This window comes from Somniosus microcephalus, chromosome 12 (genome assembly GCF_052327205.1).
Source record: "Somniosus microcephalus isolate GS21.2 chromosome 12, FLI_Smic_1.0, whole genome shotgun sequence".
NCBI classification, from domain to species: Eukaryota; Metazoa; Chordata; class Chondrichthyes; order Squaliformes; family Somniosidae; genus Somniosus; species Somniosus microcephalus.
The window spans coordinates 120733458-120758674 of NC_140998.1; the positions used below are offsets into that span (position 1 = coordinate 120733458).

The window sequence follows — 25217 nt, forward strand, 5'->3', positions numbered from 1 at the left end:
TGCTACCCTATATCTACTTGTACAGTACCATAACCCAGAGATGGAACAATAGCATCCCCTTGTGATCTGGACTGGATAAGGGCCTAGAGATTCATCTGGGGTGGTGGTGCAAAATGGGCGGTATCTGATCGGCTGCCCGTTATACACTGCGCTTGCTATTCAGTTCCATTGACTGCAGTGAAACTGATTATCATGCGCTGCGCAAAACGGGCGGCCGATCCGATACCGCCCGATTTGCACCACTGCCCAAGACGAATTTCTAGCCCAATGTCTTTTGCACGAATGCTGTTAAAATCGCTCTGAAAGCGAGTTGCTACTAGGTGAGGCAAGGCTTAATACTAATCGTTAACTGCTTTATTTCATAGTAAGGTAAACATGGGGGCCAGCAGTTATGATCAGGTTCACTTAGTTCAATCAGTACAACTTACCTTGTGTAATGAGACAAAAGAAATAACATGTCATGCTCCCCACCCCACTATATCAGTGAAGTTGTGTTACTTGACTCAAGGAACAGCTCTCTTAACTATTCTTCCAGCATTTCTGACTTTCGGACCCTGCCTCAGTGAAGACTGTTGCAGCTTTTTCTTTTTTAAAAAGCTGACTGCTCGTGTGGGTGCTCGTTCGTGCCTCCTTCATGTTCCCACAGGAAGTTGGGGCTTGGTTCTTAACTCCTCTTTGTCTGGGGTTGGGGAGAAGAGCAGATAATGAAACCCTCTCTCTGAAGCAGAATTCAACAGAAAGGGACATGTCATTCCCTTCCCCACAGTGTTGAGAACCCCTGAAGAGATAATGATTTCCCTATTGTTTCTGATTGGTGTAATTACACAAGACGCTGTCTGGTTTAATACATATTTGGCAATTACCTGCAGCCTGTGACCTTTCTTTAGAAACCTGTGTTGGCACCACTAATGTTTCTAATTTGCATCAATAACTTGCAGCTGGATTTTAACTGTCCGACACGCTGGCAGTGGGGGAGTCCTGTAGCACTTGGGGAACACAGAAGTTTCAGCAGTGCGTTTGTCAGTGGCTTTTTAATGCAGCCACTGTATTAGCATCGGACTTCCGGGTTTCACGAGCGGGCGTGATAACGGCACGTATGAGTCTATTTCAGCTGAACTATTTAAAGGGACTCTGCGAAGCTGAAAGTTGAAGGATTGTCCAGGTGGGGGAACAGAGGAAGCAACTGCATTAATGGAGTCCCAACATGGCAAGGCTGCACGTCGCTTAAATGATGCCTCCCTAGAGCTGATGCTGCGTTCTGTAAGGGCCCGCAGGGAGATTCTCTTCCCAAGCGGATTCCAGCACATCACTCATGCGTACTTACTTTGCAGGTGCGCTCATTCCTATCTGTCCAGGCGCCTAAAGTACATATTCAGCATTCCGATTGCTTGCTCGATGACTGTTCTCATGGTCGTGTGGCTTTGATTGTATCTCGCCTGGGCTTCATTGTTTGGCCTCCTAACCGGTGACATCAGCAACATCTTCAGGGGGTAGCCCTTGTCTCCAAGGAGCCAGCCGCTCGCTCTGCTTCGAGGTCCAATGAGCTCTGGGAGGGTGGACTGGCGCAGGATAAAAGCATCATGGCAGCTGCCTGGGATTCTTGCACACATCTGCATGATCTTTTTGTTGCATACGAGTTGAACATTGATGGAGTGGATGCCCTTACGGTCTGTTTTTATGTCTCTCGCTGGTTTACTCTCATTCTATTTTCCCTTGCTTTATCAATTTCTTGGTCCTCCTTTGCTGAATTCTAAAATTCTCCCAAACCTCAAGCTTACTACTCTTTGGCAACATTATAAGCCTCTTCCTTTGATCTAATACTATCTAACTTCTCGTTGGCCATGGATGGACCACTTTTCCTGTGGGGTTTTTGTGCCTTAAAGGAATGTATATTTGTTGTAAATTATGTATTAATTCTTTAAATGCTAGCCATTGCTTGTCTACCGTCATACCTTTTTAATGTAGTTTCCCAATCTACCGTAGCCAACTTGCCCCTCATATCTACGTAGTTTACTTTATTTAGATTTAAGACCCTAGTTTCAGATTTAACTAAATCACATTTGAACGTAGAATATTATATCATCATATTATGGTCACTCTTTCCTGAAGGCCTCTAGTGCAAGGTTATTAATTAACTCTTTCTCATTGCACAATGCTAGATCTAAAATAGCCTGTTCCCTATTTGGTTTCTCAACATACTGATCTAGAAAACTATCTTGTATACATTCCATGAATTCGTCCTCCACACTATTATTGCAAATTTGGTTTGCCCAGTCTATATGTAGATTAAAGTCCCCCATGATTACTGTATTACCCTTGTTACATGTGCATCTAATTTCCTGATTTATACTCTGCCCTACATTCTGACTACTGTTTGGGGGCCTATAAACAACTCCCACCAATGTTTTCTGCCCCTTGCTGTTTCTTTGCTCCACCCAAACTGATTCTACTTCTTGATTTTCAGAGCTAAGACCCTGGGGAGGCGGGACTGCCAGGAAAATGGCAGAATTTGGGGGCGGGTGCCAAACCCGTCCACAACCCGCCTCTATGCCATCTTCCCAGGAGGCGGGTAGCCGTCCCGCACCGGGTCCCGTCTCCTTGGAGGCGGGAAGGGATTAAAGCCTATTAACGGGCATAAAATAGGATTATCCCCTTTTTGCTCCAAAACCCGCCGGCGAAGCGAGTACTTGGTTTGGTTTTGTGGGGGGGGGGGGGGTGCAAAAGTGTGGTGTGAAGGTAAGTGATGGGTGCAAGAGTGTAGAAGTGAGTATCTGAGGTAAGTGCAGAGTGTTTTTAAAAGTGTACTTACCTTTGTTTCTTCCTGCAGATTTCAGTTGGTTTGTATGCGGAGCGTCTCGCACCTCCGTGTTGCAAATGAGATGGCCGTTGCATTCTCTGATGCAACAAACATCTCATTTCTGTAAAAGAAAGAAGGTTGATGAGGTCTTGAGATCAAAGATTGTCACTGTTTGACAGCTTCACAGAACTGTCGAACGATGACAATTCATCTGTCAAAAATTTTTGACAGATGAAATGTCATACGTTGAGATGCTCTGCCACTGGCTTTCCCTTAATTAACCTGCCTGGGCGGGCTTAACAAGGTCAATCGTGGGAAAATAGCGTGGTTTGGCCACAAATCGATGGATGCGTGACATTGACCCGACAAGCAGCAGTCCCTCCTCCAACGTGCGCCCCCAGTCACACAATCCGCACCCCCTTTTTATCTACTGTCTTTTATCCCATCCTTTATTATCAGGGCTACCCCTCCTCCTTTTCCATTTTGCCTATCTCTTCTAAAAGTTAAGTATCCTGGAATATTTAGTTCACAACCTTGGTCACTTTGCAACCACATCTCCATAATGGCTATTAGATCAAACCTATTAATTTCTATCTGAGCTATTAATTCTTCTATTTTGTTTCGAATGCTTCACGCATTCAGATATAGTGCCTTTAGCTTTGACTTTTTTTCTTAATTTTCCCTTATGTCACCGTAGTCACTGATGCTCTATTACCTTTGTTACTCTCTCGGTCCCTTCTTGATCCACTCTGCTTATTTTTACCCAAAACTCTTGCTGTGCTCTAGAGCCTTGACATTTCTCTTGCAGTCAGTTGACATCCACAACTCGCAACATTAATTTCTACTTAGCTCAGGGCCATGTACTTTTTAAGGTGGGAAGGCAAATTTGAAAATACATCACCCTGGGCAGATTTTCTATATCTTGTACTGAGCAGTTATACAGCACTCTTAAGAGATTGGTATGAATTTGGCCCCACAATCAGGAAATCGAGCCATGTAGAGTTATTTAAAGGCATGCACAAAACACTATGTAAAATGGAAAGGTGGAGAAGAAGTAGAGATGTGAAGATGATTCCAAAAATTGTTTCAAGTCAGTGTGGTGAACTTTTTTTTTTCCATTTAGGTCAGAAGATAACAAAATGGATGCCAGTAACCTTGCTGTGGTGTTTGCACCCAATTTGTTCCATTCAGGAGATGGAAGTGAAAAAATAACTGCATTGACAGAGAAACGGCTCCACCTTCAAGCTGCAACTGTACACACACTAATTGACAATTTTGACCACATTGGTATGTATCGTGTGGGTGTTTATTTTTGCGTTTCTTCACTTTTTTTCTTTCTATGGGAAATCTGCTACCATTGCCATTCTGAGTTGGCTGCTTGGAGGGTGGTGTCTGCTGCTTCCCCATAGTAGCATAGGTGAGGTCAGAGACTCAGCAGAGTGGCTGGCATCATACTACTCCATGACACAATGTTCCGATTTATTGTTATGCTCAAGACAATTGTATGTGCAACTGTAAATGATACCTGTTTCACACTGCACATCCATTTTGGTCTGGGGGTCACACCTTTTAAAATCTTTCTTGATGGCTATGGAAATAAATGCTTTTTTTATATAGCCTGTCAATGCTGGGCTTATTGAGTGTAATCTGATCATATCGTAGACTTGACTGCTCAAATTTTTACACCTCTTTTCAGCAACAACGAAAAATAACATGCGCTAATGATTTATCTTGTTGATGACTTTAAACCACAATCACACCATTACTTGTCTTCATAACCTTTCTTGTAACTCTGGTTTTTAAGAGGGGTCCTGTTGCAGTGTGATCTGACCAGCATTCAATTATGTATAATCTATTGGGTTGTATTTTGTATAAGTGGCAAGTTTTTTTTCAACTTGGAGGTATTTGTTAAAATCCATATTTCATCAACTGTTGGCTTTTTGTGAGCCAATCAGGCAACTAAAAGCATCCCTTTGCTGATGAGCTTGGCATGATGGAAGTACCACATGACAATAAATAAACTGCAGACTACTAAGTGATTCATTGGAGCTATGTAATGCTTTTTTATATTGAAGAATTTTCTCATGTTAAGTTTTTTAAACTAATAATATTACCAGCGTGAAGTCTGCGATCTTTACCATATAGATCATATTCCATTATAAATTTAGAAAGTCCTTTATTTCCCATTAAACAATTTTTTTTTGTTGTAAACTTCTTCCAGTCCCACAGTTCTGGATCAAAATGCCAGGTATTTCTAAGCACGCAAGAAAGAAATTTTGGGGCTGTACCAACCTTTTAGACATCTGGCTGAGCTATTGGCAGACTTTAAACACCTCTCTACGACAATACACACTATTTTTGGAGAGCAGTAATGCAGAGTGCAGCTTGTTAAAAATACAATTTGCAGTTACTTACCACAAACCTTTAAAATCCTGCTGTCAACTGTTCTCTGAATCCCATTGGACAGCAGCTGTGTCAAATTAATCACATAAAGCAGAGGAACAGTTTTTAATAAAATTGGGTTCAGATATCCATTTTAGTTCCCCACCAGATCAGTAGGTAAATAGCTCTGCCCAGTGTGCTACTAAGCCATTAACACCAGGAGTGTTGAATCGCTGGTCTGTGTTGATGTAATTGATCTCAGTTGTGGAGTTGTTTGTACAATTGATCTCTTATGTCTTGTTCTGGTTAGGGAGGGGAAGAATTAGCTAGATTTCCCCTATTGATTGCTCTCTGCTGGGAAGTGCATGTATGCAAAGATCAAATGAGGGCAGAATGAAACTTGACTGCTTTTCTTTCCTCCCACTCCTGTATCCTGATGGTCAAATAATCTTCAACGTCTAGGCTCACGTGATAAATGACCAGCTAGATTATTCACTAGAGGGATTAAAAAAAAAATCTTGGTTATTTCTATTTTTCCTAAATGCTGTTGATGTACCCAAAATAACTTGCATCAAATTGTTTTAGTTGCATGTTTCTTGAGGAAAAAATTACAACTGAGTTTGCTTGACCAAAAATCACTTCAGCCAACAGGTTTTTTGACACAATCGAATTGTTTTTTTTTTGTTTCTACCTCAAATGTTCCCTGGCTCCGTCTAGATTTTCCACTGTCTCTTTTGTGTATGCACCTGTCCTTTTCTAAGTTACTTCTTCAGCATTAGTTTAACCCACTCAGGAGCTTATATTTCCATGACTGCATTTTAAATTCCCTCTTTGGCATTACAAAATTTCTTCAATGTGTTTTAAATCCATTTAAAAAGAGAGAACATAACATCCATAAAAAGATGAATGTTTAATATTGAAACTTATTCCTCTAGTACATTAGCTTGCCCATTATGGTATTGAATTGTATTTTGAATCCCAGTATTTTGGCTATATTACCTTGCTTGGTAGATTATTCTAAACATTCATCGCTCTGTGTAAAGAAGCATTTCTAAATCTGTTAGTTTACTCTCTTCCATTTATGTCCTCTGCTCTACTTTCTTAGTGCACTTTGAGGTAATAACATGGGTTTACCTTCTCCATTTAACATTTTATATACTGTGTACTCAAGTTATTGTGCATGAGTTAATAAATGGTGCAATTAAGTATATCTGTTGAGGTCTAACCCTAGGTCCACTAATTGATAATGGTCCAGATTTTGCTGGATGCTGTGTTAGACTTGTTCGTGCAGGTTTAGGTTTTAAAAAAAAATTGCCCACACAATTGCTGGAAGCTCAAGCTGATAACGGTGCAGCCAGGACAACAGGGCATCTGGGACCTGAGTGAACAACGAGACAGATAGTATATCTTAACCAATGAGATTTAAGGATTGAGAAATAAACCGAGGAAGGGCTGAGAAGGAGGGTGACTTAGAGTGGGTGAATTCAATGTCAAATCAGGTACAGAAAGAGAAATAGAGAGGGAAAGAAAGATAGGATAGAGAGAGAGAGAGAGAGAAAAGAGACAAAGGAAAAAAAAATTAAAATGACTTTTTAAAATCTAAAACATTTTACAATCCAAAGAAATGAGACTCCACACTTGTAATTGTTTACTTTCTGGGAAAGAGAGCTTGATTGATCATCATTAACAATTATCACATCATTAAATGGGTAAGTGTGCTGTTAATTACTATAGTTAACTTTCTGTGGCAAGACTAATGGGTAAATGCATCAACTTCATGAAAATCATGGGGTGGTTATGGGTGAGATGGCGTTTTTGTAAAGCTAATGGTGGAGCTGTGCAGGTCGTCCATCAACGTGTGGCGATTCACAATTCACTGGACATCTCTTCATCGTCATGAGTTGCTGGCCGATTTGCGCATTAATAACGGTGTGTGTCGTTCACATGTCATTATTTCTTCAGCAAAACTGGCCCATTGTAGTCATGGAAAACCCAGAGAAGTAATAGGTGAGTAATGACAAAGGTGTTAATTTTAAGTCCATTTGACAGGAGTAGCTGATAGAAGCTAATAAATGTAATTTTAGTTTCAAGTTTTAGGATTGAATGAGAATGGTGAGTACTATGGGATTCATTAGTGATGTAAGGATTTTAACTAACGTAAAGACACCAGCAGGAATTTTGACCTGGAGTATTGGTTTGAGTCATGTCTTTCTAGGTAAATGGGAGAACTTTAACCCACACAGTCTGCTCTTCTGTTGAAACTAGGTTAATAGTGGGAGGCCTGCTGTTGCTAAAGGCAAAACAACATGTCACAAAATAAAGGCTAGGATCAATGAATTAAAAAAAAATTCACATGTCTAAATTGACCATATTACAAATGTGGATATAAGGCTCAAACTTTAAGTAGAGTTGTTTTTAGCATTAAATTGAATGCTGAATTCTAGTAGAAGAGGGTGTAAGTTTATAGAATAAAGATTATGGAGGTAAGTTTTTTTGCATTGGACAGTAGGAGCAAACCCTTCACCTTTTTGAGCCGTATAACTGACTTTTAGTGAGCACTACAAGTGGATGTCAAAACACACATTAAATGCAACATGATTTTGATATTTGAACACTGCATCTAAATTCTATTGTACTTTCTATGCTGTAAATTTAAACCTTAATCTTTCCTCACCCCTTTATATTTGAAGTGGAGGTGATAATGGTCTGTACCATCAATGTTTTTGAAGTTGGAAAATATAGCAATCTTTCTATCATGGGGCTCCTATTCGTCTTGCCAGTTGAGGTGATAAAACAACTGGTGACTTGACTCTGCGTGCAAATTATATAAATAAATGAACAGGGTTTAACTCAAAGTTGTGAAAAACTGTAAGAGTTTCATTCACTTTTTTATTTTAATGAGAAAGCTATGTCATCTTTGACATTACAATCAATCTCAGCTTAAATCTTCACAATTTCAGCACCAATCATGAGCACATTGACCAGAATTTTCCAAAAGGTTCTGAAGTTATTTCTTTAACATTTAAGTCCTTGAAAAATCAGCCTAATAAATTTCTAAAGTTACTTAACCGGGACTGTGACGCTAGCACCACAGCAAGTGGAAAATTTCCTATTTTAAAAAAAACTTACTTGATTGGTTTTTAAATTCTAGCAAAATACGACCACCTTTTCCAGAAGCTGTGTTGAGTGTTTCAAAGACTCTTTCTCGATCCAGGCGATCATAAAGAGCATCTCTTATAATCCCTTCAATCATCTTACTAACATCAGACTAATGGATCTATTGTTCCCTGGATCTGACTTGTCACCCTTTTTGAAAATCAGACCTACATGAGCAATCTTCAAATCCAAGGGCAGTCCCAGATTCTAATGAGCTGCTAAAGATATGGGAAAGGGGCTTACAAAGCACATGTTTTGTCTCTTTAATCACCCTCAGGTGGAAGTCATCTGGACCAACAGCGCGATCTATTTTATCGTGCAACCTATAACTGGTAATTGAGCAGCATCCACAGGAGTGAAGACTGATGTGACGCAATCATTTAATACTACTGCCATACCTTGGGAGTCAATTTGAATCTCTCCTAAAGGTGTTTTTCAATGGCCCTATACAGTCTTTAATGGTCCTCTGGCTCCTTATGTAGCTAAAAAAGATTTTCCCATTGCTACCACAATTGTCTACTATCTTCTCCATTAATCTATTGGCTGCTCTGAAAGCTGCTTTTGTTTCCCTTAATTGTGCAGAAGAATATTTGTGTGTATTCTCTTGTGAACTGTATTCCTTTAATTTGCAAAAGTATTTTTACTTAACTAAATATGTGCAAGGACAAAATAGACTTATCAATTTTGCTTTTGTTTTTCCATGTGCCCTTTTTTAAGCCATGAGACATGCATAGCTTCTTTTTCCTTTTTAGAATGGTTTTAAAGTGTGGTAAATAAGGTTGGTGAACTACAGGTGCAAATAGCCACATGGGAATATAATGTCATGGTGAAAATGGAGACCTGGCTCAAAAAAGGGCAGGATTGGGTTTTAAATATTCCTGGATATAAGGTGTTCAGGAAAGATATGGAAGGAAAGAAAGAAGTTGGGGTGGCAGTATTGGTTAAGGAGAATGTTGCAGTGCTGGAGAGAGTGTCTTCTAGTAGTCAAGGACAGAATATATTTGGTTAGAATTAATAAATAATAGAGGTGCCATTACACTACTAGGTGTATTCTATAGGCTACCAACTAGTGGGAAAGATATAGAGGAGCACAGTTGCAAGGAAATTACAGAGAGGTGCAAGAACTATAGAGTAGTAATAATGGGGGACTTCAATTATCCTAATATAGAGATGGGGAAGAATTACTGAAGTATGTTCAGGAGAACTTTATTGATCAGTATGTTTCTGGCCCAATGAGGAAGGAGGCATTGCTGGATCTGGTTCTGGGGAATGAGGTAGATGAAGTGTCAGTAGGGAAACATTTAGGGAACAGTGATCATAGTATCATAAGGTTTAGACTAGCTATGGAAAAGGACAAAGAGCAATCTAGAGTAAACATACTTAATTGGAGGAAGGCAAATTTCAGTAGGTTGAGAACAGGTCTGGCCCAGGCAAATTGGAATCAAAGATTGGCAGGCAAAACGAACTGAACAATGGGCTGCCTTTAAAGAGGAGATGGTTCGGGTACAGTCGAGGTACATTCCCACGAGGGGGAAAGGTAGGGCAACTAAAGCCAGAGTTTCCTGGATATTGAAAGAGATAGAGAGTAAAAGGAAGCAGAAAAAGAGCGCATATGACAGATGTCAGGTTGAGAATACAAGTGACAATCGGGCTGAATATAGAAAGTTCAGAAGTGAAGTGAAAAAGAAAATAGGGGCAAAGAGAGAGTATGAGAATAGATTGGCAGTTAACCTAAAATGAAATTTATAAGTCTTCTATAGGCATATCATCTATCTATCTATCTATCTATCTATCTATCTATATATAAAGCGGTACTTCTGTCATTCTGTCTGTCTATCTGTCATTTCCTGTGCGTCTTACGGGTATGCACTCGAAAGTTACAGGGCGTACCTACGCGCGCGTTACCTCCAAAGAAAGCTTACGCTTCAGAGACGGTTTTAAGCGTATTTACTTTTCGGTCAGACGAAAATTGTTCGCGCCTTATGCAAAAAACCTTCAAAATTAAACTCATTATCTGCTAGCATTGATTGACTGACATCAAGGTTCCACCAATCCTGTTCCGTCACGATTGACCAATCCTACAGTACGGTCCCCTGATGGTTGGCCAATCGGTGTGTGTGTGGGCGGGACTATTCGTTTTCATCTCGGGGAGCTGCCAGCCATTGTTTGACTACCAGCTTCCAGCTCAAATGACTTCACCTTCCAGCTAAAACGACTTTCAAAGTTAGCTTCTCTTTTAAAAATAACATAAGATTTACCAAAAACGTTTTATAAGTACTTTCACTTTCATTTTTCAACCTTTTGCCTCCCACTCGATTTAAAATGTTGCCCAGCACCAGATTCACAAAGGGACACAGACAGGGCCCCAAAGCCATAAGTAGTTTCACTTTCATTTTTCAACCTTTTAAAAGGTAGACATACAGGGACACACACAGGGCCCTAAAGCCTCCCACTCGATTTAAAATGTTGCCCAGCACCAGATTCACAAAGGGACACAGACAGCGCCCCAAAGCCTGGCACTCGATTTAAACCGCCTGCCCCAAAACAGCCCCGGCAACGCCGGGCTCCCCAGCTAGTAAATAATAAACGGGCCGTAAGAGGAGGGGTGGGGCCGATTAGGGACCAAAAAGGAGACATGGAGGCAGAGGGCATAGCTGAGTTACTATGAGTACTTTGCATCTGTCTTCACCAAAGAAGAAGATGCTGCCGAAATCATAGTGAAAGAGGAGGTAGTGGAGATACTGGATGAGATAAGAATCGATAGAGGAGGTACTAGAAATGCTGTCTGAACTTAAAGTTGATAAGTCGCCAGGACCGGATGGGCTGCATCCTAGGATGCTGAGGGGGGTTAAGGAGGAAATCACAAAGGTACTCGCCGTAATCTTCCAATCCTCCTTAGATACGGGGGTGGTGCCAAAGGACTTGAGAATTGCAAATGTTACACCCTTGTTTTAAAAAAAAAAAAAGGGTGTAAGGATAAACCCAACAACTACAGGCCAGTCAGTTTAACCTCGGTAGTGGGGAAGCTTTTGGAAACTATTATCGGGGACAAAGATAAGTCACTTGGACACGTGTGGTTTAATTAAGGAAAGCCAGCATGGATTTGTTAAAGGCAAATCGTGTTTAACTAACTTGATTTGAGTTTTTTGATGAGGTAACAGAGGGTTGATGAGGGCAATGCGGTTGACGTGTGTATGGACTTCCAAAAGGCGTTTGATAAAGTGCCACATAATAGGCTTGCCAGAAAAGTTGAAGTCTATGGAATAGAAGGCATGGGTATGAAATTGGCTAAGTGACAGGAAACAGACTAGCGGTGAATGGTTGTTCTTCGGACTGGAGGAAGGTATACAATGGTGTTCACCAGGGTTTGGTACTAGGACCACTGCTTTTCTTGATATATATTAATGACTTGGACTTTTGTACCCAGGGCACAATTTCAAAGTGTGCAGATGAACAAAACTTGGGAAGTATAGTGAACAGTGAGAAGGATAGTGATAGACTTCAAGAAGACATAGACAGGCTGGTGAAATGGGCGGACATGTGGCAGATGAAATTTAACGCAGAAAAGTGTGAAGTGATACATTTTTGGTAGGAAGAACGAGGAAAGGTAATGTCAACTAAAGGGTACAATCCTAAAGGGGGTTCATGAACCGAGAGACCTTGGGGATATATGTGCACAAATCATTGAATGTGGCAGGGCAGGTTGAGAAAGCGGTTAAAAAAGCATACGGGATCCTGGGCTTCATAAATAGAGGCATAGAGTACAAAAGCAAGGAAGTTGGGAGGAATCTTTATAAAACACTGGTTTGGCCTCAACTGGAGTATTGTGTTCAATTCTGGGCACACACTTTAGAAGGATATGAAGGCCTTAAGAGAGGGTGCAGAGGAGATTTATGAGAATGATTCCAGGGATGAGGGACTTCAGTTATGTGGAGAGACTGGAGAAGCTGGGGTTGTTCTCCAGAGCAGAGAAGGTTGAGAGGAGATTTGATAGAGGTGTTTAAAATCATGAGGGGTCTGGACAGAGTAGATAGAGATAAATTGTTTCCATTGGCAGAAGGGTCAAGAACCAGAGAACACAGATTCAAGGTAATTGGCAAAAGAACCAAAGGCAACATGAGGAAAAACTTTTTTACGCAGAGTGGTTAGGATCTGGAAGGCACTGCCTGAAAGGCTGGTGGAGGCAGACTCAATCGTGGCTTTCAAAAGGGAATTGGATAAGTTATTTAAAGAAGGAAATTTGCAGGGCTACGGGGAAAGGGCAGGGGAGTGGGACTAGCTGAAGTGCTCTTGCAGAGAGGTGGCGCAGGCTCGACTGGTCAAATGGCCGTCTGTGCTGTAACCATTCTATGATCCTTGTAGAAACAAAATCTTTTAAATGGGAAGTACTTTCAACTTTTTTTTGTCCCCTGCCCCACTTCAAAGGGTGTTGTTTTCAGCCATTTAGAGCTTTAGAAATGTTATTATTGTGTTATCAACTCATCAGATCAACTGCTGGATTGTGCCTCTCTCAGGTGAACCCGACTGTTCACAACCCATTTGACTCCAAGCTGAGTTTCTGACCCCATGTCCTCGCCATCATAAGCACCTATTTCCACCTCCATAACATTGACCACCTCTGCCCCGCCTCAACCCATTTTCTGCCGTAACTCTCGTACATGTCATTGTCACCTCCAGACTTCTTGCATTTCTCCAACATTAGCCACTTGTGCATCTCAAAATCCCTTCACCCCCCCCTATTGGTCATCTAAGCTCTGGAATTCCCTTCCTGCACCTCTCCACCTCCCTCTCCTCCTTTACGACCCTCCTTAAAACCCACCTCTTTGACCAAGCTTTTAGTCACCTTTCCTAATGGCTTCTTTAGCTCAGTAATGATTTCTGTCCGCTTACGCTTCTGTGAACCGTCTTGGGACATTTTTCTACATTTTAAGGTTCTATGTAAATACATGTTGGAAGTTGATATTAAAATTTGCACTTGTGTAGCTCATAAATCCTTGAAATATCTCAAAGTGCTTCACAGAATGAATTTGTTTTGAAATGCAGTGACCTTTTGCATGCAAATGTAGCAGCTTTTCTGTGTCCGAAACATCTCACAATGTAGCTTTAAACATGCTAGTCTAATTGAGACCACTGCTCCCTTTAAGCTGCGCCACAGCGCTCCAGGGAACCTGCGCAGCTGTCTTTTCAATGCAAAAACTGTGCATGGGCGGTATTTTGAATGGGCCACACGGCCCCTTAAAAATTACAGGGAACATTGATTGGGACTACATCTTGTATGATTTTTTTCCTTCCGCTTATGTTGATATTAAACACTAATGTAGGCAACATCTATAATGTGTTTTTTGTACTGGCTAATACTTCAGGTTTAAGTAGGTCATTAATAATCATTCCCATCTATTCAGGTCATGTTCCAGAGTTTGTCTTGGAAAAGATTCCAGCAATGCTTGGTGTTTGTGTAGAATCTAGCACACCTTCGTTAGAAAATTTGGAAGATGGAGATGGTTCAACAATGGAGGGATGTAAGAGACGAAGGCGACGGAGTGTTGGAGGTTAGTAGAATTATATTTCTGTAGTTTTTTTTTAAAGTTTTTTTTTGTAAGTTTGTAATTAGACTGTTCAGCTTACGTTGTCTATACTATGACTAGTGAACAAATAACGTTTCTTTACGTTTATGCTCCACTTTGCTTTATCATCAAGATCTTTCTGATGCAAATACAGTTTCACACCTGGCTATGACTAAAACAAAGGAGTCCCTTGCATTGTCTGTTACAGACCACTCACTAATTTGTAACTTCAGATTCTTAGCTGCTCATCTCAATTTGATTACCAAAAAACTGGGAAGATATTTTGAATCATGGAATCATACAATACAGAAGGAGGCCATTTGGCCCATTGTGCCTGTGCTGGCTCTCTGAAAGAGCCACCAATTAGTTTCACTCCTGCTCTTTCCCCATTGCCCTGCAAAGTTTTCCTTTTTAAGTAGAGACCCAATTCGCTTTTGAAATGTACTATAGCAAAATACTGCAGATGCTGGAAATCCAAAATAACAACAGAAAATGCTGGAAAAACTCAGCAGGTCAGGCAACATTCCAGATCATAACTCGCTTAATAAAACCAATTCTCATCTCCCCACCCACCCCCTGGCTTTTTGCCAATTATTTTAAATCTGTGTCCTCAATGGTTAACAATGTTTGATTATTATTGAACTTTGTTCGTTAACAAAAATAATTTTGCTAACCACGCTCACCATTGTGGAGTAAATCAGACAGCAACTTCTGACATGCACTTTTAAATGCAGAAATCCAAAAGTTACTGTCAGAGATACCCCACTCCTCCACAGGATGCGCTGTAGCAGTCCTTGCTGATAGACTTGGCATTGAAAGATATGCAATGGCATGAACTTTGGGTACTTGCCCACTAGTTCCCCATGAAAGACACCATAAAAAGTTAGGGCTGGTGCATTCAGAAGTAAATGAATTTTTAACGGCATGATAATTGATTGTGGCGGGATGTGAGAAGCAGGTAAACTGGATCCAGTAGGTAAGTGGAAAGGCGCTTGCTTCCTGGATCCAGCAGTCCTTGACTCCTTTTAGCTGCCAGGTTTCCCAAGGCCTGGAAAACCCTGCCGGCCAGGGTTAAATTTAAAGTGAGACACGCAGCCTCGTTATAATATTTTAAGTGACCAACCCGCCTCCTGCAAGCGAGTTGGTTGCCCTTTCCGCCTCTGTTAAAACTGGAAGAAGGCAGGTTAGGGTCAGGTTTCAGATTTTTAACATTTTTACATCCCACCCGACCCAAACCCACCCGTTTTTGGGGGTTAAAATCCCCCCCCCCCCGTGTGTCTCGGTAAGGATTCTTTAATTTGATTGGTTGAAGAGCCTCGCTGTTTCTTGACTTGCTCAGCGATGCCCTTTAGAGGGCGCCACGCTGGATCAGACGCCCTAGTGTAGATAATGAAACCTGTTTTTAAAAATTTGAATCACCTCATTTTGATTGTGGTGCTATTAAATGAATACGGAGAAGGTGTTTGAGTTGAATGGGAGTACTTTCATGGAGGTACAGAGATGACTGGATCCTGTGCCTGCCTTGTACAAATGGCTGCAGATGTTCTCTCTGACTTTCCACTAAGCACCTCGGAGTGTGAGTCGGCCTTGCAAGGGGCTCTTGGCTAAAGCACTAGGTGAAGACCTTGCTTTATCAGTTGGTGACTAATAAGGCAACATTGGACTGGGATGTCTAGAACATCAAGAGGCTGGCCCATTGTAAACTGTCTCATGTAGACCCTTCCACCATACTGAAAGCAGATGTCTGTCATGTGGCTATTGAGAAAACTTTTGAGACTTGTGATAACAGCTACTAGAAGGCACTGGGTTTGAATGCAAAATCCCTTATATTAAGGGTCATTACCGACCATGATTTGGCTTGGGGAGTGGCACCTGCTCTTCCTCGTATCTAATTGGTGGTACCTCTAATGGATAGGGTATGGTGTGCACCTATGCTTAATGTAGTCAGAAAAGTGGTGGGCATGCAATCTCACATTTTATAGTGAGTTAAACTGCTCACCATGCCACCCCTGTTGAGTTCCTGATACCTGCAGTCTGTCTAAGGAAGGCTGAAATCCGTACTTGTAAATTGTCCAGTGATCAACTAGTCACTATTCTCTTTTTGGCAGAGGACACAAGTTGGAATCAAATTGGCTCCAAAATGATGATGGAAAATTAGAACCAAGCACTTCCTCTGCGGCAGGTTCTTCACCTGATACCTGAGCTGGCAGGTTTGCAGTACTTTCCGGCAATGCCCACCAGCCAAACAGTCTGTCCTGTTAGTTGTACACTTCCAAGTCCAATTCTCAGTGGAATTGGTTATGGGGATGCTGGAGCTTTACAAAAAGTAGACATCGTTGAGGGAATGGGAAATCGCTAGGGAGAAAAATATTGACCATGTATATAAGTAGAGTTCAGTGGCCTCATAATCAATTTAGTGCTAGATTATGGGAAGATTTGTGCATTGAACCCATGTCCACTAAGCATTAAATTGAAATAACAACAGAAAATGCTGGAAAAACTCAGCAGGCCAGGCAACATCCGTGGAGAGAGAAATAGAGTCAACGTTTCAGGTCGAAACCCTTCGCCAGCATTAAATTGAGACTGCCCGCACTAATTTTGCGTACGATGTTTGTAGTCATCAGACAGTGAACTTTTATCCCACAAATCTAGTCTGAATTTGAGCCAAGGTGAAAAACCAGTGGCTAACCCAGTTCCCTCAACACTGTGCACTCTTGGCAAATGTGTCCATTTCAATCTAGTGTATATTGGATAAATATTGAATTTGTAAATACAAATATAGGTATCTTTGTAAAATGTTTACTACTTATCTTTAAAATCCTGGAATAAAGTTGAGAAGTACTATTTAGGATTAAAACTGAATAAACTCTTATTAATTTCCCACTTCTCAAAGTACTTTGACCCCATAACTTTAGAAAATATTGCATACATTTTAAATTTTTGGATATGCACTTAGATATTTTTATTGACTTCTGTGAATTGTTTTAATTTGAGGGCAGGGAGCGCAAAAATGGGCAGAGTGGCCTGGAGTTCAAATATTATTGAAAGATTGATGTGGATTTTAACTTTATTTTATATCTTGCATTTCAGATATAGTTAGTGGAGCACTAAGTAAACTTAAAGCAAATCGAACACCTTCTGCTACTCCTCAGCCTGACACATCTGGTATGTAGAACAAGAAATGTAAATTGTTCATGTTAGTAGCCTATTTATACAAAAACTGAAGCAGATATATAGAAATATTGCAATGGGTCTTTTGTATTTTCAGGCCTACCAAACTATTATAAATTAGTAACTTCTGTTCTAACCAAGCCTAGGATCATGCATATCCTATGAGTTCCTCCCTGGTCCACCAAAATGATGAGTGGATATTGGTGATCCTAATTATTGAAATTGGACTTTGTTCCCATGCTGTGAGAATAGCATGTTGTGGAGTAAAATATTCCATTACACTTTTTGAAAGAGGAGCAGGGAGAATGTATGAATATTTCTTTAATATTTCAATGCAAACAAAAAAAATACATGTATCAAGGCTAAGAACACTTTTTTTTTTAGAATTTTGTTTCATTCATGGGATGTGGGCATCACTAGTAAGGCTATCATTTATTGCCCATCCCTAATTGCCCTTGAGAAGGTGGTGGTAAGCCGCCGCCTTAAATCACTACAGTGCTGTTAGGCAGGGAGTTCCAAGATTTTAACCCAGTGACAATGAAGGAACGGCGATATATTTCCAAGTCAGGATGGTATGTGACTTGATGGGGAACTTGGAGTTGCTGGTGTTCCCTTACACTTGTTGTCCATGTCCCTCTAGGTGGAAGAGGTCACGGGTTTGAGAGGTGCCATTGAAGAAGACTGTTGGGGGAACTGGGTTAGCCACTTGAAATGTTTTGTGTTCTCCCTTCCCCCAACTCTATCTAAGGTTGTCGTATGACATAAAGCATAGAAGGAGAAAAGGCAATGAAGCCCATCAACCCTGTTCGTTCAAAAACCACGTACAATTTGCTCTGTTATGGACTGTATCTAATCTCCTGAGGAAAGATTGTTCCCTATTTTCTCCCAAGGTAAATCAAGTATAACTCCACAGTATCCAACCTTAATTCCTATATTATGCATCCTCGTATCTGAAAATGCTCCTTGTAATTTCTGTAAAGAAATCCAGCCTGGCTGCTGCAAACTTCTTATGTTAGAAGTTATAACATTTAGTTCCTTTTAAGGTTTCTTACTTACTGGATTAGAAGTTAAATTGTTCATGTTCAATCAGAGAAATTTCAACTCCAATTTAAAAATCTATTTATCAATTCAATTACAAATTTTGATTATGGAACTCTAGATTACAGTGAGTCTTTGGTGCCAGTTGCATATCAGTGATATTTAGGAAATGAAAAGTTGAAGGGACCCCCACACCAAAAGCCACCATCTGCATTATTTTCAAGCATTTTGTATAAAACACTATTTTCTAAATATCTACAAGGTACAGACGTCACAATTACACAAAGTATTGTTTTCTTGGGATACTAAACATAGATCCTTCCTCCCCCTACACTCAGTCTTGTCCCCAGAAAAGGGTTACTTTGCAAATAATGAACCATGTGAAAGGTAGCTAATTAACGCAGGCTATTTTAGATTTAGTTCATTGTGTTCTTAGTGTGGCGTTTATGTATCTGCCAAAGCCACCCACTACTCCCCAGGATTATCCTGGAGATCCAAGATAACTCCCAGCTTGTTTAGTACATTACCAACTGTCTCTCTTCAACCTCTCTTCTCCCGCCCCTCTCCACCCTCACCTCCAACAACAGGGTATGGTAGCGTAGTGGCTATGATACTGGACTACTAATCCAGATTATGTTAGTTCAGACCCCACTATTTCCATTTGAGTATTTGAATCAGTTTTTTTTTAAATCTGGAAATTAAAAAAAAAAAAAAAAGCAGGTATCAGTAAAAGTGACCATGATGCTGTCAGATTGTCATACAAATCCCAACAGGCTCATTAATGTCCTTTTGAAGAAGTTAATCTGCTGTCATTATCCAGTCTGATCTAAATATGACTCCAGTCCCACGCCAATGTGGTTGCTTCTTAACTGCCCTCTGAAGTAGTCTAGCCAACCACTCAATTGTATTAAACAGCTACCAAGAATTCTGGTTCAAGAAGAAGGCCCACCACCTTCTCAGGGCAACTAGGGTGATCAGCCTTGCCAGCAAAGTCCACATTTCGAGAGTGAATAAATTTTAAAACGTGTGAAGAGCTCATTGACTGACTTATTTGTCATCTGTTTAGCTGCCTCTGCTGTTTCCTGCCTATTTCTCCCATATGCCCTCTCCAAGCTCATCTTGTCCATGAGATCCACCTCCTGCTCCCTTGACCCCATGCCCACTAAACTGTTGACCATCAATCTTCCCTGGCTCATCCTCAGGCTGGCTGAGTGATTCTCTTGGCTTCAGGTACTGGACCCCCTCCCTTTCAAAACTGATGTCATCACCCCATTCTCAAGCCCACCCAGTCTTTACAATCTACTGCCCCATCTCCATGCTCCTTTTCCTCTCAAGACCTTAAACATACTGGGCCTGAATTTGCAGTTGGAGGCTTCCCACGGGCGAATGCCTCCAAACCACAAAAAAACCGGAGCGGAGAACAGTTTAAAAAGAGCGAGAGCTGGAGCAGAGAGCAGTTTAAAAAGAGCGAGAGCCGCAGCGGAGAGCAGTTTAAAAAGAGCGAGAGCCGCAGCGGAGAGCAGTTTAAAAAGAGCGAGAGCCGCAGCGGAGAGCAGTTTAAAAAGAGCGAGAGCTGGAGTGGAGAACAGTTTACTGGGACTGGAGAGAGCTGTTCTGTTGGGACGGACTTCACTTTGCCAGTGCTGGCAAATCGAATAACTAGGGCTGTAGAGAGGGCTTTAAACTAATTAATGGGGGGAGGCGTCGGACCGTGGAGCCGGTGACGGTGAGGTGGAGGCCGCAGTGACCGGAGGATGTGTTCGGCGAGTCGGGTGGAGGTGGCGCAGCGCATCGAGCAGCAGCAGCAGCCACGACGACTCGCAATCCGACTGGGAGGAGGGGAGCCAGGAATGGTGGCCAGAGGGTGAGCGGGAGAAGCAGGCCACCACATGTGGAGCCGAGCCGGCAACAGTGAGGAGGAGGCCGCGGTGACGAGGAGTACGGCGCGGCTGAGGAACATCGTGCTCCCACTGCCACTGGATGCCAAAGAATTGACTTCTGAACACGGCGCTGTAAGAATAGCTGACGTGTCCCTACGGGGAGTAAGCATTCCATTGTACTAGTTACATATGGCAAATAAAATTGAATTGAATTGAAAAGTACGAACCTACCTGATGGTCCCGGAGGTTCGAACACTTGCGCTCCTGAGCCTCTACGGGTACACATGCATAAAGGCCCACGTATCTCGGGCGCATACGGTTCGCAAGCGCCCCTGGGATCACATGGGCCAGGCCAACCAATCAAAAAGGGGAACCCCGTTACGTACGGAATCCCCATAAGCATGAATAGGAATCCCCTAAAAAAACACACATACACACCAGTTAAATAATGTTCAAAATTAATTAAAATACAATTAAATTAAACATTTAAAACAAAAATGTAATTTTTTGAAAAATAAGTTTAAATGTTTTAAAGGGGCTAAAGATAACCTAAACTAATTTTAAAGGATTTTATGTTTAAATAATTAAAGAATTATTTTTAAATTTATTTAAACTCTTACGCTGGTAAAAGAAGGCCTACGCCTGCTTTTACCAGGCGTAAGAGTTTCACGGGCATTCGCTGGGCAGTAGTTGGGAAAATAAGTCAACTCTCCATCAGCGATGTCCATTTCCCAGGGTGGATCTGTCAAGCTCACAAATAATAATGTAGGATAAGATGTAGCTGAGAAAAGATGAATTATGAGAGTAAACTGGCAAGAAACATTAAAACAGATAGGGCTTCTACAGGTATATAAAAAGGAAGAGGGTAGCTAAAGTAAATGTTGGTCCCTTAGAGGATGAGGCTGGGGAATTAATAATGGGGAATGGGGAAATGGCAGAGACTGAACAATTATTTTGTATCTGTCTTCACTGTAGAAGACACTAACAACATCCCAATAATGGATAATCAAGGGGCCACAGGGAGGGGGGAACTAAAGACAATCACTATCACTATGGAAATAGTACTTGGTAAAATAATGGGACTAAAAGATGACAAGTCCCCTGGACCAGATGGCCTGCATCCCAGGGTCTTAAAAGAAGTGGCTGCAGAGATAGTGGATGCATTGGTTGCAATATACCAAAATTCCCTGGACTCTGGAGAGGTCCCAGCGGATTGAAAAACCGCAAATGCATTACCCCTATATAAGAAAGGAGGGAGACAGAAAGCAGGAAATTATAGACCAGTTAGCCTGACATCTGTCGTTGGGAAAATGCTGGAGTCCTTCATTAAGGAAGCAGTAGCAGGGCATTTGGAAAATCATAATGCAGTCAAGCAGAGTCAGCATGGTTTTATGAAAGGGAAATCATGTTTAACAAAGTTGCTGGAGTTCTTTGAGGAGGTAATGAGCAAGGTGGACAAAGGTGAACCAGTGGATGTGATGTATTTGGATTTCCAGAAGGCGTTCGATAAGGTGCCACATAAAAGGTTACTGCATAAGATAAGAGCTCACGGAATTAGGGGTAATATATTAGCATGGATAGAGAATTGGGTAACTAACAGAAAGCAAAGAGTCTGGATAATTGGGTCATTTTCCGGTTGGCAAACAGTAACTAGTGGGGTGCCACAGGGATCGGTGCTGAGGCCTCAACTATTTACAATCTACATGAATAACTTGGATGAAGGGACCGAGTGTAATGTAGCCAAGTTTGCGGATGATACAAAGATGGGTGGGAAAGCAAGTTGTGCAGAGGACTCAAAGAACCTGCAAAGGGATATAGACAGGCTAAGTGAGTGGGCAAACATTTGGCAGATGGAGTATAATGTGGGAAAGTGCAAGATTATACACTTTGGCAGGAAAAGTAAAAAAGCAAATTGTTATTTTAAATGGAGAGAGATTATAAAATCCTACAGTTCTGAGGGACCTGGGGGTCATAGTGGATGAAACACAAAAGGTTAGCATGTAGGTACAGCAAGTAATCAAAAAGGCAAATGGAATGTTGGTCTTTATTTCAAAGGGGTTAGAGTATAAAAGCAGGGAAGTCCTGCTACAACTGCACAAGGTATTGGTGAGAGCACACCTTGAGTACTGTGTACAGTTTTGGTCTCCTTATTTAAGGAAGGATATACTTGCATTGGAGGCAGTTCAGAGACGATTCACTAGGTTAATTCCAGAGATGAGGGGTTTGACATAGGAGGAAAGGTTGAGCAGGCTGGGCCTATACTCATTGGAATTTAGAAGAATGAGAGGTGATCTTATTGAAACATATAAGATACTGAGGGGGCTCAACAAGGTAGATGCAGAGAGGATGTTTCTCCTCGTGGGGAAATCTAGAACGCGGGGGCACAGTTTTAGAATAAAGGGTCACCCTTTTAGAACTGAGGTGAGGAGGAATTTCTTCTCTCGGGGTTGTAAATCTGTGGAATTCTCTGCCCCGAGAGCTGTGGAGGCGGGGTCATTAAATACATTTAAGGTGGAGATAGACAAATTTTTGCAAGATAAGGGAGTGAAGGGTTATGGGGAGCAGGTGGGGAAGTGGCTTTGAGCCCAAGATCAGCCATGATCTTATTGAATGGCGGAGCAGGCTCGAGGGGCCAAGTGGCCTATTCCTGCTCCTATTATGTTCTTAAAAAATTTAATATTTTTCAAAGACTACATTTATATAGCGCCTTTCATGACCTCCGCACGTCCCATAGTGCTTTACAACCAATGAAGTACTTTTGAAGTGTAGTTACTGTTGTAATGTAGGAAACGTGCCAGTCAATCTGTGCACATTAAGCACCCACAAACAGCAATTAAATAAATGACCAGATAACTCTCATGTGTGGGTTGAGGGATAAATCTTGACCCAGACACCGGGAGAATGCCCCTGCTCTTCTTCAAATAATGCCGTGGGACCTTTTACATCCATCTGAGAGGGTATGCCAAATGCACTGTTAGGTAGGTTGTTCCCATGGGGCAAAAGATGACTTAATACTTTAATTAGTGTCTTCTGTTCCAGCTATGTCCCTGACCGCTATCTGGATTAAATATGGCTAGCCTACAATTGGAGGTCTGGAACAAACATCCTTGGTGGCTGGAAGCTTGTGAATGGCTGACTGCCTAAATGTAATCATAAAAAATGTCTTTTTTTATTGTGATCTATTATCAAAGGACTTTGAAGCCAAATCTTGGGTCATGTAATAGCAGTCAATCTAAGGTAGTTGGGGTTTTGAGGCCAATAAGAGACTTTGTGATAGTGGATAGCCATGTAAGGAGTAAGCAGCTGTGTTCGAGGAGTTGTTTTTATGTCGAGGGTTAGCGTAGGAGAAGTGTCTTTATTGTTTTTGACAGTTTGAGGAGAATAGTGAAGTTTGTAATTACTGTAAATGTATTGTTTATACTGAATACTGTTCTTCTACCACTTAAATGTTCAATAAACCTGTCTTGTGGTTTATAGCCTAAGCCATGGCCTGATGGTGTTTATACTTCTGCGTACTAAAGTTAAGGATATCACGTGGCAGCAGTATTGTATCCAGTAAGCCGAAGTACAGTGACTGGGCTTCTCTGTTTGACTTTTGGGTCACTCTAAAATCGCATACATATTGAGCAGTTAAAGGTCCACTGGTTTGAAGGGAATATGAGTTCAGCTTATGGGAGGGGTCAGTGACCCAGAACCCAAGGAAAATACCTATTGGAAAAAACCCAAAAGTATTACAGATGGTGTATCTGAAATATTAAATAGGAAGGGAAGTCTGGGTGTGGTACTTTTTTTATTCAATATGCTTTGTCCCTCCTCTTTCCAACTTTTTTTTATGCCTAACTTTTACTGAATGGAAACCAATTAGGTTTGGTAGCGTCCTCACTGCTGGGGCAACTTGTAAAATCAATGATGAGTAGAGTCCCAGAGCAGCTGGGGTTGGGGAAAATCCAAAGTTGCAGGCCTGTGTTACATTAAATGGAGCCTTCTGGATGCCTTCCTATCATAGTGTTCTAGAATTGAAGGGATACCTAACTTGGCCCATCTCTGTCTCTGTTCAAGACAAGATCTGACCAAATATTTTAATAAATATTTTTTCATTGTAAAATGGGAATGCGCTTTGGATAAACTACTCCCTACTAGATTTTCCATAACTTTTAAATATATGGGACGACATATCAAACTTTTCCTTTTGTGAGATATATAACCTAGGAAAAGAGATAGAATACAGCTGTAAAACTTTTAAGTATTTAATGTTTGTGAGTATCAAACAAGTAGCAATATCCTTATTTTTTTCAACTTTATTAGGAACATCTTCAGGAACTCCAATAATTATGACTCCGACATGGAAACGGAAGATACTAGTAGATTCTTCACAAAGCATTGGATTTTCAAACAAAAAACGGTACATTTTTCTATTGACTATTCTTGCTGACCTCAGATGGGGAGATTCTGAATCAAGGTATTTTCATACTATATGAAGTAAGATTTGGAAACTGGTCAAAATAGTAATTTCTTGTTAAAATCCATACATATTGGGAGCTGTAGGAATGAATACTTTGGTTTTTATAATTTAGAACCATTGACTTGTACTACTATAGTGTGTTTCAAAAATGTTGAAGTATTGCCTAACTTAAGAGTTCAGATAATAGATAATTAAGATTCAAATGCCAAAAAAGTGGATCCTGTTGTCAAAGGTTACCATGGTCCATTGTGATTTCAGATCATATGAGTACCTATTTACCTCAGCTTTAAATTGAGCAGAGCTCAACTCAGAAGCTCGTGCACTTAACATGTGTTTCAGAAAACAAAACGTGGCTCCTGCTAAATCACTTTTGAACTGATCAAAGCATAGAGCTCAAATATTACAAACTACTACGATTTGTTGCCAAGGTATGTACCCCAGTACAATTATTTAGGAAATAACTGGCATCTTTTAGTGCACTTTAAATGTAGACCTTTTCACAAGAGCTGAGCTCCGGCAATCATATCAACAGAAGCTTAGAAGTACAACAGTAAATGTTACCAGTATAGATTTTGGATAAATATATAATTTATTTGCCAAGAACATTTGGAAAAGGATTTCTGTTGACTGCAGATATGAAGATCTGAAAGTTGGCAGTTTCATGGAGCAATTCAGTTTGAACAAAAATAATTGATATGCATCAAAAACAGATTTTTACACAAGTGGTCAGCATTGTAAAATATGCTGTTGTCTCCAATTTGTGGAAA

At 41.0% G+C, this 25217-nt stretch overlaps 1 protein-coding gene across 3 annotated transcripts in view; it reads left to right on the forward strand.

The window, feature by feature from the left end:
- arhgap11a (Rho GTPase activating protein 11A) overlaps positions 1 to 25217 on the forward strand; it is an 86609-nt gene that overhangs the window by 25581 nt on the left and 35811 nt on the right. For all 3 annotated transcript variants that reach the window (XM_086003479.1, XM_086003481.1, XM_086003482.1), the window contains 4 exons: positions 3921 to 4084; positions 13738 to 13884; positions 16990 to 17064; positions 24294 to 24390. In XM_086003479.1, the coding sequence (XP_085859605.1) occupies positions 3921 to 4084; positions 13738 to 13884; positions 16990 to 17064; positions 24294 to 24390 (483 nt within the window). The remainder of the gene's footprint in view (positions 1 to 3920; positions 4085 to 13737; positions 13885 to 16989; positions 17065 to 24293; positions 24391 to 25217) is intronic.